Source organism: Tympanuchus pallidicinctus, unplaced genomic scaffold (genome assembly GCF_026119805.1).
Source record: "Tympanuchus pallidicinctus isolate F22 unplaced genomic scaffold, pur_lepc_1.0 scaffold6, whole genome shotgun sequence".
Classification (NCBI taxonomy): domain Eukaryota; kingdom Metazoa; phylum Chordata; class Aves; order Galliformes; family Phasianidae; genus Tympanuchus; species Tympanuchus pallidicinctus.
The window spans coordinates 2129111-2144704 of record NW_026294780.1 but is presented as its reverse complement, the minus strand read 5'-3'; the positions used below and the strand labels follow the sequence as shown (position 1 = coordinate 2144704).

At 40.0% G+C, this 15594-nt stretch overlaps 1 protein-coding gene across 4 annotated transcripts in view; it reads left to right on the top strand.

Annotated features, from left to right (window-relative positions):
• Positions 1-12239, top strand: part of TBL1X (transducin beta like 1 X-linked) — a 197839-nt gene extending 185600 nt beyond the window's left edge. For all 4 annotated transcript variants that reach the window (XM_052664954.1, XM_052664952.1, XM_052664953.1 and 1 more), the window contains 6 exons: positions 953-1074; positions 2510-2584; positions 5032-5159; positions 6329-6494; positions 7373-7474; positions 8541-12239. In XM_052664954.1, coding sequence (XP_052520914.1) covers positions 953-1074; positions 2510-2584; positions 5032-5159; positions 6329-6494; positions 7373-7474; positions 8541-8567 — 620 coding nt within the window. In that variant the 3' untranslated portion in view covers positions 8568-12239. The remainder of the gene's footprint in view (positions 1-952; positions 1075-2509; positions 2585-5031; positions 5160-6328; positions 6495-7372; positions 7475-8540) is intronic.
• The last annotated feature ends 3355 nt before the right edge of the window (positions 12240-15594 follow it).

Below are 15594 nucleotides of genomic sequence, written 5' to 3'. Positions count from 1 at the left end.
GTATTATAAAAGTATTTCTCTAAGCATCTTTGCATTATGGCATTTCTTATTTTCATTTTAACAACAAACTTACATTATACTGTTGCCAGAGAGAGATTCAACTTTGCTTTCTAGACACCAGTCTCATTCTGAGACATTCACTTCTCACCAGTGTGCAGAAAATGATCATTACTGTGTTTTGGCAAGTCCCATATCATCCTCTGGAGGGCGGCAAAACTCTTTCTTGAATTGAAAAAAAGAAAGAAAAAAAAAAACATGCAGCAGACACAGAAACACTTACTGTAAAGATTTAGAGATTTTTTACAATTTTGCACACAAGTTATAGTTACGTGCTGAGGTGCTGTCGATGTACAAAGTTTCAGTAGTTCAGTCTCCATTAATGACAAACCCTCTTCAGAAACTCATCCTGTGATTTCAGATAGGTTTGATCAATGTACTGATCTTAAATCTATCCACAGCCAAATTTAATTGAATACAGATATTGTTGATCCACTTGTGTCTGCACAGAGCAGCAGGTTTGCACTCATTGTTGCGCAGAGTATAAAGGAAGATGGCCACGAGCTCCTCCCTCCCGTGTGTATTATCTGACATTCACATTCTGATCAAACTCTAACCCAGCTGAAATCATCTTCTTTCTTCACAATTTTTTTTTTCCCAACAGCTTGGTTGGACTGGCTTACAGAGAAATGAACGGTACATGAGCAGGATAGTTTTGCCCTCTTTTGTCCAGAAGATTCTCACAGCTAGGTCCTGCACAAAGCATCTAAATCACCCACTGCATAAGAGAAAATTTCGGACAGTGTCTGTCAGGCCTGCAGCTAGTTGCAGGTGGTAGGTCCACAACAAGTTTTTAGTTTCTTTGATCCACGTGGGTGACAGAAGGAAAATGACTGGGGTTGAATATTTCTTTGCTGTGTTCCCTGATGTTCCGTCTGTTGTTTCTGCTTCACAGCTCCTGCTCTGGATGTAGACTGGCAGAACAACACTACTTTTGCCTCCTGCAGCACTGACATGTGCATTCACGTGTGCAGACTTGGCTGTGATCGTCCCGTTAAAACCTTTCAAGGACACACAGTAAGTTTAAGAAGTCTAAAATGTTAGTGATTAAGTCACAGCCGCACGTAATAACGATGACAGCTGATGTGTTTGCATTCTGGAGCCGCTGGCATTATATCCCATTGCTTCCCTAAAAACATATTCTTTGGGAGTGAGTCACTGCCTGTGAGAAGGGATAAACTGTTCTAAATCATTGTAGGAGGCAAAACCTGCAACTTAAACAATGAGACTATTTATATGTATCAGGAGCTGCAGACTGAAGGCACATAAATAAATAAGATTTTGTTTACCACTGGTGTAATTTCCTTCAGAAAGTGAGAACGATGAATAAGAAGAGAACAGTTTATCTCCAGTCGTTCAGTTTTAAAATCAATTTCGTCTAATATCTGTTTAAGATGTATTTTACAACTCATTTTTTAGTACACAGTGCCTGTTAAAGGCTAGTTTTTCCAGCTTTCATTCATGAGAAAACTGCTATGGGATACAGAGCTGTAATGTAGATATTAACTCCCAGAACTGGCTGTCTCCACACAGAGGAAGAGTAATGCTTTTGGGGACCTCTAGCTAGTCTGTGGTTAAACTCACATTAGGCTGCCATTTTATGGCAAGTTCTATGTTCCTACTTGCAGAACGGTGGTTTTTATGATTATATGAATTGCACCATTTTGCACACAGACCAAATTTTGCCTTCAAATATTTGTACAGTTCCTCTTAATGTCAGTTGAAACATGTAAAACGGATGAAGTGAAATCAGCATGTTTTCCAGGATTATTTTCACTGAGACTCTGAGTCAGTCTGCGCTTTAAAAAAAAAAGATTCTTTTTCCTTTTTGTGCAATGCTCTTTTAAACTACAGATGTATGACCCTCAAAAAAGCACCAGAAACTTTCTGATTGCCATGGGGATACATTTGGTTTAGTTAATTGCAAAGTGCTATAAAAACTAACCTGGAAAAAATCATGAAATATTCAGTATGCTGAATTTTGTCAGAAATGCAGTCTTTTAGAGAGGCCTGTGTTATAGAACTGCAATACTAAGAATGATAAAGTCCACAGAACTCTGTGCCCCACTGGTATTTTCTGTTGCAGATCTGCTAAATATTAAGCTAAGAAATACTTCAGTTTAAAAATCAGTTAATGATGTGTTATGATTCTGTCTGGATTGAGGGTTTATTTAAATCCTTGCAGTTGAGGAGTTTGAGAGTGGTTGCACGAGAAAAACATATCAGAAGACTGATTGTGTGTGCTTTTCACAAACGCAAAATGGTGACCATTCCTACATGATGTTCAGAGAGTTTCTTACGGAGGCAGCTCTTGTTTTGTTTGCCCGTAGAGCAGAGCTGCGATTTGTAGTTCACCTTGTTGGAGACATAAAGCTTGAGCGCCCTCTGCTGGGTGCCCAGTACAATGCGGGTAACCTGAATATTCACCTAATAAAATCGCTCTTTATTTCAGAATGAGGTTAATGCTATCAAGTGGGACCCATCTGGCATGCTACTAGCATCTTGCTCTGATGATATGACATTAAAGGTAATATAATCTCCACACCTGCTGATCAGAAAGCAAAGACAAAAATTATTTGGTTTTCAGTCTTCTCAGAATCTTCTCCGGAATTATATACTATATGACTGAATACTCTTCCTGAACAATAGTTTAATTTATCACAGGTTTCTTAAAGCCAATGGGAAAGATTGAAAATAGAGAAGTAGCCACTGGGAAAATTGAAACATCCTATCCAAATAAATATCAAGTGACTGATAAGTCACTGTCACAGAATATTCTTAGTTTAAATGTACACATATATATTTATATACAGATATATATATATACCTGCTTGCCTGTCAATGGAAGTTCATAGGAACTTCCTTATGCTGAGAAGCAGCCTATTGCAAAAAAAAAAAAAGTAAAGGTAAAGAATTTTCCCCTTGGAGTCTTTCTGTCTGAAAGTAATTTCACTGAAGTCATCTGATTTTTTTTTCTAAAAGCCTTGGCCAAAGCAGTGGGACAGGACAGTAATATTCTGAGCCCAGCAAAAATCTGAAGTTCTCTCTGAAAATACTTCTTTATCCATTCATTGTATAGGAAGCCTAAGGCAGCTGTACTGCTGGTTTACTTACCTCTGTTAGGTACTCAAAGGTAGATGGGATTCATCCAGATTCTCTTTTGGGAATAACATTGGCTATCAGGCCACAGCACTGTACCAGCAAAGTACTGTTAGTACAGAGAGGCTCTGGGCTTGCCGAAATACTTCTTGTCATGGAGCTTTTCCAGCCCAAACTCTTCTCAGTCTTGCTGCTCCTTCCCAGCTGCATTAAATGAAGGCTATGTATATACAGGAAGATCTATATTGTAAGAACTAAGCCCTCCTTCTGGACTGCAGAGCTAGCCCAACGCTACTGTTAATATATACTGTTTTCTCTGAGCAAAGCAAACATCCCAGGCAAAATGCAGGTTTGCAAATAGAATTGCATTAGTAATACACATTTCTCATAACATAATTGAGTTAAAGCTTGTATCGCTTTCCACTGCTGATCAACACAGGTAAGGCAAGAGGCATTTCTAGTGCACACAGCCTATGTGTAAGAATGGAAACAGCAGCAAAACTTATAAATATAGATGAGAGTGAGGTTAACACTGCTGTTTGGAGTATTTTCTCTTAATATGTAGACATGTAATGTGTTCTGCTCCATCCTGTTCTGTCTTCGCCGCATTCCCTCTGGAGTCTCATTCCCTGTGGATTCTAGAAACATTTTTCTAGACTATTCAGAAGAGTGGAAATTTACAGAAAATAGAGCTAGGAGAGACATAAAGAGAACACCTCATCTTGTATTCTACTACAGAGCATATTGCAGTAACCAGTGTTACTCTGCATACACATTCTGACCCCATGGTCAGAGTGACCCGTTCCACGCTGTTTCAAAAACCACCATGGATTGTTGGTACCAGTTCATTTTTCTGACTGAATTTAGCACAAGAGTCATTTGCTATCACTGGCCTAGCCAAAGGCCTCTATCACTCCTTCAGTGACAGAGACTGCAAATCCTTTTCAGGCAAATTTTGTTCTTCCTTTGGAAACAAATCCTCTCCAGCTTTTTTTTTTAGTTTTTGATATTTTTCTGCAACTTCTTGGAATATGTTGCCTTTTAGCTATGGAATATAGCTCCTATAAAAGTTTTGTGTTACATTTCCAAAAGTAGACTTGGGTATGCTGCTGAAAAGTCATCATAAGAACCTATCATTTCCCTCACAGTGCAAATTATAACAAGTGAGTTAAATTCTTCCTACTTTTTTGGTATCTTTCCAAAATGGACTATTTCTGACTTACTGTGCTTGCTGTGAATTAGTCCTGTTAGCATAGTCTTATTTCCTCAGTTACCTGAAGAACATATTTACTAAGTTACCTGCTGTCTCTGCTGTATGTTGTTTATCTTGCATTTAACTGTTTGGCTATGCAGCACTGCATACATAGCTGATCTTCTTCCATCATCCATACTGTTAAAAATACCAGGAAAACAAATTGAGTTTGGGAAGGAAAGGAAAGTCTGACTTGGCTGTTGGGAAAATGGCTACATTCTAAGCAGTTACAAAGAGTTTACTCTTATTCTGTAAGATGACTGCTGTTGGGTTCTGTGACTCAAACTGCAAGTTGAACTTCTCTGAATAGAATAACTTCAGATTCTGTATGAAAATACATGCATTGGCAATGGCCAGCATAGCAACTATTCAGTTCTTCTGATCGATTGAATAAGTACTATTAAATGTGTGGCACTTTTCTCTCATGGGTCTGTTCTGACCTGTGCGTGGTAGGTGTCAAACTGCTGTATTAATAAACTCAAATTAGGTTGTGTTTATGTATATGTATGTGTGTCTGGATACTAAGTAAACAAACTGCAAGAATAACATGGAGAGAACTGAAATAATTCACTTGAGATTTTTAATGTTGCTGTTTTTACCCCTTTGCAATTACTCTAATATAGATTTGGAGTATGAAGCAAGATACCTGTGTACATGACCTTCAGGCTCACAGCAAAGAGATTTATACTATCAAATGGAGTCCCACAGGACCAGGCACCAGCAACCCAAACTCCAACATCATGTTAGCAAGGTAAAAATACACCTCTTTCTATTGCCTACCAAGGAGAAGAATCATTGTTCTGACATGTAATTCCACTGCTACCTTGCTGTCAGTCTCCTGTTTACAGTTCTAATAAGCCATCTGGTGAATAAAGTAAACAGTACCTGCACTTCTAAATCAGGGGGATGGATACAAAAGGCAGAGGAATTGTATCTGAAAGACGAAAAAGAAGAGGAGTTGAGTCATAGGATATTTTAACTTTTTGGAAATGATTTTAAATGTGGCATTGTACCTTCATATCCAGCATCTGGTTGTTATGAGTGCATGTTTTAAATGAAACAGATGGCAGCCTGTTAAGCCAGTCAGAATGTGTTCTAACAAGGGTCATCAGTTCACCTGGACAGATACTGACTGTTTTTGAAGTCTTGTTAATTAATGGATAACGCTCAAAATTCTACTTAAAAATCTGTTCAAAATTCTTCTATGAGTTTAGGAAATCTGGTTACTTGTAGAATGCCAATTAAGGGTTAGTACCATGAGATTATCAAATCAGTTCATGATGTTTTCCATTTGGGAAAGAATCGCATTGAGTTGTTCTATTTCTTTTATTCCTCAGTCTGGTAGTGGACATGGAAGAATTTGGCTTTCTTGGAGTTGTTCTTCTAGTATCATTTTTAGTACCAGTTATTTCCCTTGCCTTTCTCTAGGCCCACAGTTGGGGATGTAGATGATCTATAACAACAACCAACAAAAAAAAAAAAAAAAAAAAAAGAGAAACCAGCACTGAAACAGAACAAAAAGAATCACAATTCTAGAGAATTGCAGAATGTTTATTAATAAAAAGCACAAATTCTTAAGGACTAGATTTCTCTAAGATTTCTCTGGAACAGTTTATCCTATTAATGGCAATGTGCATTTTACCTTCCTGGATAACAGCAGGTGGAACCTCAGAAAGAGGAGCCTGGTCTTCTTTGGGCTAAGACCTACATGTGAGAATTCAGTTCTGTAGGTACAGTCCTTGTCATGGAGAATGTACAATTTAACGTGTTAAGGTTTTGCTGTTCTGTTTGAAACATTGTTTTCTGCTTAGCCAGAAAAAATAAAACTCTTGGTATTCTTTTCAGGCATTGACAGTATCAAACTACAAATGGATTAACACCCAAACTAAGACATGCTTTGTGTTTGAATGCTTCTTGTAGTGCTTCATTTGATTCCACTGTTCGGCTGTGGGACGTTGACCGAGGTGTCTGCATCCATACGTTAACAAAACATCAAGAGCCTGTCTACAGTGTAGCTTTTAGTCCCGATGGAAAATATCTAGCCAGTGGGTCCTTTGACAAATGTGTCCATATATGGAATACTCAGGTACTATTTTGATTCATGTGAATGACACATTAAGAGCAAAAACATAAATGGAAAATATATATGCCTCTGTAATGATAGGATTAGCCTGCTTGTACTGACTGATAGAAATCCCAGCATAACGGTTGAGTCACTAGAAATAAGTGATGCTTGTATTTAGTAACAAGATGAGTTCAGTTGTGAATCTGATGCACCTGGCTTATCCTTTGTGGTGGTGAGATGAGGGATACAAAGGGAATACAGACCAGGGATGGGAGATACTCCAGAGAAAGGTGGAGCATTTGGAGTTTTTTTTTCCCAAAGCCAAGTTCTTTCCACTCATGTACTAGATCCTAAGTACTGAAAACAAGCTAAAATTGCTGGGTTCTACTTTCATGTCCACACAGCTTTTTTTCTGAAACTGTTTGGTTATCTGTACATGCTTGGAAACTGGAAGTTCTCCGTTACTTGTTTCTAATGCAAGGAGATGTATATTGCACAGAGAACTTGGAGAAGACCCAGTCTCTCTCATACTGATGGCAAAAGTGCCATACAGTTCCACAGTTCCGTGGATGTGGTTTTGAATATTGATGCCAAAGCACTGAATTAAACAATAAACTTTAGAGGGAGACATCTCAGCTTAACTCCACAGACCTTTACTGCTGTAGAGCTGACAAAAACAGATGTTTAAGATTCATAGTGTAGATGTCTTTCTGGATGAGCCTGTTTCTCTTCAGTATCAAAGACCAGTTTCTTAACTTTAGCATCTTACAAAGATGATAGACTGTAGTAAGGTGAGATGAACAGTTCCCACGCACCACCACTGTCCTCTCTTTAATATAGTGACACAGAAAAAGAGGGAACTTCCGTGTTGAACGTTTGCATGCTCTCTTGCTTTGTAGAGTGGAACTCTAGTACATAGCTACCGAGGCACCGGAGGCATCTTTGAAGTCTGCTGGAATGCTAGAGGAGACAAAGTGGGAGCAAGCGCATCAGATGGATCGGTAAGAAGCTTTACACGTCGTAAATGTTGAGAGGCAGTTATTCTTCTGGAGAGTGTCAATGAAAAACATGTAAGCCATGTTGCCTTTTCTGGACAGGACTCAAGGTATAGACAGCTCCAAACAGAAATAAGTACTTCTGTGGAGTATATTAGAACTGCTCCTGATTTGAAAGGTTTTGTATGCTAGGAGGTGATGCTTTTATTGAAAATGAAGAGTGCTTGTGGAATTGGTAAATACTGTCAAAGATGGAGATGAATTTTAAGTACATACTTGATAAGAACAGCGGTAGTGTTCTTAAATGTCAGTTTTTACTGAGTGATCACACATTCTCAGAGTTGGTCTGGGGCTTTCTAATTTTACCCCACAGAAGAAATGTACCTCTGAATAGTACCTGTGGGAGCAGTTTTTCAGTACAATACCCAGCAAGTTCATCCTGTGGTAAAGGAAAGCTACATAAACTAATTATTCATTACAGGTTTTTTTTTGTTACTTGTTAAAAAATTCAGTTAAAGCATGATCAGCTTGTGAAGGACACATGGATGCTATACATTAACTAAAATGACTCTTCTACACATCTGGCTGGCATAACTCTACTGTAGAGTAGTATTTTTCCACTGTTTTTAATGAAGGGTACACAAAGAACACAGTTCAGTTATTTGAGTTGTACCATTTGAACTGGTGCCATGGCTTCCAATAGCTGCTCCAACTGGGCACTTATCTGCTCTATGTCCTGTGTCGTGCCTGACCAGCCTGTGCATATATTTTGGAAATACTTCAGAAATTGAAGGGTTTAAGCAACTAAAAAAATAGTTGTATGAAGGATGTGCCACCAGAATGCTTGTTTGTAACTCAATGCAATCTCAGCTAAGCCTTCAGTGTATCTTTTCTATTTCTGTTTTGTTCCCTTGCTTGTGTGCATGTAAACAGGTCCTCAAGACAGACTTGATTTGAAGCCTGGGAGGATAGCACACAGCTGGCTGATCAGCCTGTATTCTGGGCTGTATATAAGTAGGAATTCCAGATAACTTTTGAAAATGTTTCTTAATCCTGAGTCTTTTTTCTCTAGGTTTGTGTTCTAGATCTGCGGAAGTAAAAGTGAAGTTTTAGAAGAAATTTCAAATGGACCAGCAGTGAATGTGTGGGGAGAAGCACTCTTCAAAACTATTCTTAACAGCTCCAGAACTGTACGAACTTGAACAAAGTTAGAGTGTACTGTGAAACCAACTCTCCCTGGCCACAGGTGTCTAGTATTTTGTCCGTAACCTTCATCAAGGAGTAAAAACACAGTCACTTCAGAGGGGGAGGGAATGGTTTCCACCTGGAACATTCAGCCTTGGAAGCATGAAGCCACCAGCTAGGCATTGCACTGTTTGGTTTGCGTCTGAGAACTTGCTCTGATGGCTGGGAAAAAAAGCTGTGCCAAAAAAAAATTAATAAAAAAAAAAAAAAGAAAAATGCTGTGATAAACCAAAAGGGAAAAAAAAAAAAAGTCCTCCTCCATGCGGTGTTGTATTTTTTTCCTTCCAATTTGGACACTACAGTTGCTCTCCCAAAGGACGTTCAAAGACCAGTTTGTACTGATGAAATGCTCAACTTTGTAATCACAACACTTTCTATTTTCTAGACTACTTTTTTTGTTCAGTGGTTTTTCTATCAGCTGGAATATTATAGCCTGGAGGATCCCAGGCTTAGGATGAACTTTTGTTGTTTTCCTTTTATTTCTCCCTTCCACTCCCAACTTCTCCTTCCTTTTTTTTCTCCTTTTTCTTCTTGCCCATTTTTTTTTCTTTTTTTCCCTGTATGCCCATAGTAGATGTAGCCAGGTGGACATGACAATGAAAATTTTTGACAGACTGCTTCTCCTCTCTTCTCTGTTTCTTTTCCTTTCTTTCTCTCCGTTTAAAAGAAAAAGAATCCTCCATGCTTCAGATCTTAGCGTCTCAAGGGCACTTTGAGCAAATTGTGTAATAAGTGCTTTATATAAGAATGCAGTGCTGGGGAAGATTTTTACAGGAGAAAGATGACTTTTAACAGAAAGAACCCAGTGTATTTTTGGAAAAAAAATATTTTTTATGTTGAACACAGTTTTAAAAGCTGAAAATGGCCACCAAATGTAGACCAGTTGTGTAATTCAAGGAAAAATAATGACAGAATCCAAGGAACATGAAAGGTGCAGTATCCTTTTTGTCTTCTCTCTCAGAAAGTGCTGCAAGGCCGAACGCCATCTGATAACATAAATGCCAGTCATTTATTAAGAGACCTCTTCCAGCAGCCAGAGATTTATACGTCTCTTCTCACTTTTGTGGCTGTTTGATGATTTACGCTTATTAAAAGGAATTTGTAGCTTTGAGACCATAAATATAATATTCAGTTTTGTGAGTGCATACTTTTGTTTATCCTCAGTAACGTGGGGAAAATGATTCTCCATCTTCTTTCCTCAAGAGACAGTTCAGATTTCATACAGACCGTATGTTTGCCTGCCCGTGCCTTTGTTGGGCAGTGCTGCCCTCCACTATTCTTGGCATTCATCCATCAGCTGTTTCTATTCCAGTGAGTCAGTGACTTAATGGGACCAACTGGACCAAGATACATTGACTGTGGCTATCAATGTTGAAGAATGGACTCTTGCCACACTCCTGACCATCTGTGGTCGGCACATGCCTAAAACCGGGCTCTTCCTTTGCATCTGGAAGTGCATCACCCTCTGCCTAGTGTTCTCCATGTGTCAAGAAAGACTCTGGGTCTGCAGATGGAGGGTCACTGTCTGTCCAGACAGGTTTAGCTTTGAGTGCTCAAAAGACAACATAGAATTCGTAGAACTCTCAATTTGATGAGGACCTGATAAACAATATATCAACTATATTTCTTAACATATATATCATGATAAAGTTATAGTGGGCAAAAACGACAATAAAGACTTCTGAAGTACCACCTATCCAGTTTGGACATGATTTCCTTACTGTGAGCTAGACATCTGCAGGTGAAGATTTCTGTACTGTAAGAGCAAATGATGGATGCAGGAAAGGTATAGGAAAGCCAAAGGCAGAGCTTGCTAGAAGTGGTGTAAATGCTGAGGCAGCCTTTGGTTGGTGGCTGTGTTATTCAGACAGATCCTCAGAACTGCCTGAGCTGAGCTGCTATCCTCCCTAGCCTGCAGGCAAGGTAAGGGTTTGTAGGACAGAGAAAAGGAAACTGAGAACTGAAAATCGCACAGCACATTTCCACCCAAAGTCACTATTTCTGTAACACAGAATCTGTCCTTTGATTTGACCACAGCTGCTGAAGTAGTGATTTGATCTGAGCAAAAATCAAACAAGAGCCTTGATACTGAACTGGTGGTGCAAGACCACAGCATAGTGGAATTTGTATTTCCTTTTTTCTCTTGTATTTTCCGCTCTTTGTACTTGAATCTTTACAGTACCTGAGTCCTTTCTGTGGAACCAGGCACTGCCAGCTTCAGTTGCTTTTCTTAAAGATACGTATTTGGAAAGGAGAAAATAAGGAAAATAAGTAGCTGCAAAAAGTGCTAATTAGTCTGAGGGGAAAGCAGCTGTGTGGTATTTTGGTTATTAATTACAATTAGGCTTGTTTATAATTTGTATCAGAGAACTGGACACTGGACGGTATTGAGGACTGTTTTCAGTGTCAAATACATCTCTGTGTAGTTTGTAGATTCCTGCTCCAGGAGTGTGGCTGTAAATGAGCACAAACAGCTTTGCACTGTTTTATAGCAGCTACGTGCTCCTGCAAATTTAAGTCACTATTTACAAAAGAGTACTTACTAGAAGAGAGACTTGAATTTGAATACGAAGGTTTTATGTGGTTTTCTAAAGCACAGTTGGGTTGATGCTTGGAGAAGAGTCGTTGCATGTACATGGTTAACTTCCCAAGCTGCTTTTGGGTGGCATTTCTGAGAACATCACACAAAAGTTCCCAGTCTGCAGAGAGCAGAGGGCAGAGTGGATGGGGCCCTGGGCTGGCTCTTGTTGCCCATTGTGCAATGCTTGAATTCAGCCAGACCTCAGGATTCAAAGACATGAGCTTGCTCAATCTGAGTTTGGCGATGCCACATGGCTGCCTCCTTGCTCAGCCTGAGCTTTGTGCTTGTTCCAGAAATAGATACTGTAGATACCTCAGCAGTGTCAACAGTGTGTGCTTCTTTTTTCTTTCTCCTTTTTGCAAACTGCTGGTGAGAATGACGCCTTTCCTCTGCCAGTCTGCATGGAGGTAAGAAGCCAAGAAAATTCTGATATGGGTAGATTCGCAAAGCTTCTTTGTGAGGGAGGCTGCCCTTCTGGGAGTTCTCTGGACAAACCCATCAGATTGGCAAGCACCATGTTGGACGAGCCAACAAAACTTTCTTCCCCTCCCTAAAGACTGGAAGATCCTCTGAGATACTGCAGTAGGTCGCTTTCAAATAAAAAGTGTGCAGCTGTTGAGACTGAGGAGAGCTAAAGATGTAGTTGCAAAGGATAATCCTGTCCCAGCAGGCTGGTGCCTTTAGGACATAGGCAGTGAGAAGGCTTCTCCAGGCATCAGTTCACGGCAAAATCTAAACCTAGGCCTTTGGGACTGCTCTCACTTTCCTCTGTTGCTGAAGAAACATCCCTAGGCTAACACTGCCATTTTGTGGCTGCCCCTGGAACAGAATAGCATGAAACAACAGGCCAGCAGACTTGAGCAATGTTCTCGTGCAGTAATTTTGGATTTTGTTTATAGGTTTTTTTTTAGTGAGAGAGAATTAAAAAAAAAATAAAAAGAACAACCACCTAAGTGACCAAACAGGACTGTGGAACCATCAAGAAGCTGATTGGATTTTTGTCATTGCTGGCTGTCTGGAACTGGCCTTGAAGTGAAAAAAACAATTTGTTAAAAACCTCTCTGCTCTGCGGGCTAGAAGGATACTGGATCTTTTATGTAGAAAACACTGGGTCCCTTATGGGGCACTAACGGGCCTGACTTACAGGGTTATACACACATTAACCCCATGCTACATCTTAGAAATTTCCTTTTAATTTGTTAAAAAAAAATGAGAAAAAATAGCTAATTTTAGAGCCAAGTGAAGTGCACTTTGTCAAATGTAAGGGTCTGCTTTGTTTTTGGGTTTCTTTTTTCTTTTTCCCTTTTTAATTTTTCCTCCTTTTTTCCTCCTTTTGCCTTTTTAAAAGATGTGGTTCTTTGTCAATTGCAGAAATGTTCTTTCAGCCACTCACTGAAATTCTGAATTCTGGCTTCTGCAGTTTTTATTGTCTGTGTCAGACTTGCAGCCAGACTTGGTTCTCATTTCAGCATTTCCCAGGTTCTGTTGAAACAACATCAGCCCTTATTTTGTTTCTCCCCCACCCACACTTTCTTCAAATTCACCTTGTGTATTGTAGCTCATTTGTTTTAAGGAGAGAATCAACAGATCATATTCAGTGTCTTGAATAAATTGCTATATTTTGATATTAGAGAATTCTGTGCGTGTTGTTCCTTATTCTTTCCTGGCAGTTTCGCATTCCGTGCTTGAGAGCTGGGGTTGTGTGACTGAACTGCTCAGTTTTATTTTCCCCCAGTGATGAGTTTTTCGAAGTCCATCATTTTAAAAAGTGCAGGAGGCTGCAGTACTGAGCATTGGCCTGAGCAGATGTTCAGGAACCATTTTGACTAAGGCTGGGTTAAGGTAATTAAAAAAGAAAAAATTTCTTCATATGAAATACATTGGAGTCTAGCTTGATGTACATATATTTTTAATCTTTTCTTCAAGCTGTTAAGGCCTTAAATTTAATCCTGCTTGAGCAACTGGAGGTTTTCCAAAGACATTGGAATATTCCAGCTCATGCCCTAGGGCTTCCATTCTTCTTTTCAGCCATTACCAGAGGTATCGAGAAAAAAAGGATGCCTGTCCCTGCTCAGATTCCCAAGGAAAGCAAGATTCCTGCAGTTGTCCCCTCCAAGAGCCCCTGTGGCATTCCCTGAGAGCTCCTCTGCTGGCCTGAGCATCACAGCACCAGTGCCTCAAAGACACAGTGGGGTTTCTGAGCTATAACAGCCTACATGTTGACTTGTAGCTGGGTTTTCCTCCACAAAATGGGATCCACAGTGCACATGGGATTTTTGCTTTGTGACCATGTACCACATGACCATTTGCCTAAGCTAAGGCTTAAAGATTCTTAAGAGCCTTCAAAAGGAATTAGTGCAAAGACCGCACATGGTCTTAACATATCACAATATCCAATTTTCAGGTATTTAAGAACTTGATATGAAACGTTTGGGACAAATCACCTGTTAGAAGGTCCTGCGTGATGATAATCACAGCATCACAGAAAGGTTTGGGTTGGAAGGGACCTCAAAGCCACCCCAGCCCCAACCCCTGCCATGGGCAGGGCTGCCCTCTATCAGCTGAGCTGCCCAGCCTGGCCTTGAGCGCCTCCAGGCATGGGGCACCACAGCTTCTCTGGGCAGCTGTGCCAGCGCCTCACCAACCTCTGAGTAGAGAATTTCCTCCTAACATCTAACTTAAATCTACTCGTAATTAAAAACCGTTTCCCCTTGCCCTATCACCACTGACAAAGAGTCTCTCTCCAGCTGTCCCATAGGCCCTTCAGGTACTGGAAGGCCTCTGTAAGATCTCACCAAAGACTTTTCTATAGACATTCCCTTAGGCAGGATCAGCATATTATCATGCTATCAAATACCCAAGAAAGAGAAAATAATTCTGTTTTTGTCTCAGTTTATGCCCTGAAGTTTGTCCAGCATGAATATACAATGAATTCCCTATAAACGTGTGAGTTGAAAGCAGCAGAACAAATATATTCAGCTCTCACAAGACCAGAAACCACCAGAGGTCTTCACTGCAGCTTCTCAAAGGAATGCTGGAAAGCTTGCAAATGAGAGAGCCACTGCAGGGCTAAAGCTTTAACACAGCACTATGTAAAAGCTGCCGCTTTACTGCTTCTTAATAAATTCCATGCTATAGTCCTACTTTTAGTCACATCATTTCCAGTCACATTTCAAAAAATGTACTACTGTCAAACTAAACCTGCAGTTTACTTTATTTATCCTATAAATATTTACTTAGCCTGTAGACTATTTGACAAGTAACACTTGAAGCATTGAGCAGTCCCAAGCACTTGCTTCTTACTTCTGTCAGAGAGCAACACAATAAAAGGGCATTTGTTAAACCTGTTCTGGGAAGGTGCAATATTGCAGCATTGCACGCAAAACCACTTCCCTGTCATCTTTCTATGCATCATTTCCCATAAAGGGAAGATCAATGTCATCCATTACAAGCCCACACAAATTTATACTGAAGCTCAGTGCTCTGAAAAATAGTATTTAAAGCTTTGAAGTCTCTCAAGTGAAGAAATGACTCACTTGGCAAGGAATTCGTCATTCTCGCTGACTCTTTTCCCAACAGGAAGGAAGATCTTTGCTTCCTTAGAGATAGTTTTCTACTTCCTTTTGAATACATTGACAAAACCCAAAGAACACAAAACCTAATAGCCACAGGAAAGCAGCTATCGCCTCTTTTCCTGCTGCAAAGCCTAGCATCTTCTGCCTTCATAGGAGAAGCCTTGACTTCACTGTGTCAATCGTCAGTATTTACCTCAATATAGAAGATTGAGGAAAGATTCTGCTCACCTCTTTCCAAGTCCTTCCTGTTATAAACTGAGACCAAAGTGGCATCTCTGTCCTTAGTGATGGTGATTCATCACAGTAAAAAAGCTTTAACAAATGTGAGAAGGGCTTTAGCTGAGAAGCACTCGTGTCCTGCTGTTCAAAACCAGAATTATTTCCCTGTGCTTCTTTATGTCAACTGAACCAACAGAGAACTGTGTCCCTACACACAGTGTTGTTATTCCTGAAAAACTCTCAACAGTATCTTGAAGGGAAAGACAGAAAGGTCAAAACCTTGGAAGGGTTTTTGAGGCCTTCTGCAATCCATACAGCTGCAGTGTTGTGCCAGAGGGACTGCAAGAGATGTCACTGCTGAGAATACCTTCATTGTCTCCTCTGGCTGTGGCTGGGACCACAGGTTCCTGAGAATGCCAGAAATCTGATGGGAAAAGTCCACAGCGTGATGCTATCACTGTGGTAAGTCCTGGAAAATAGCTGTTTGTCAGCTTCTTTTCCGCAGC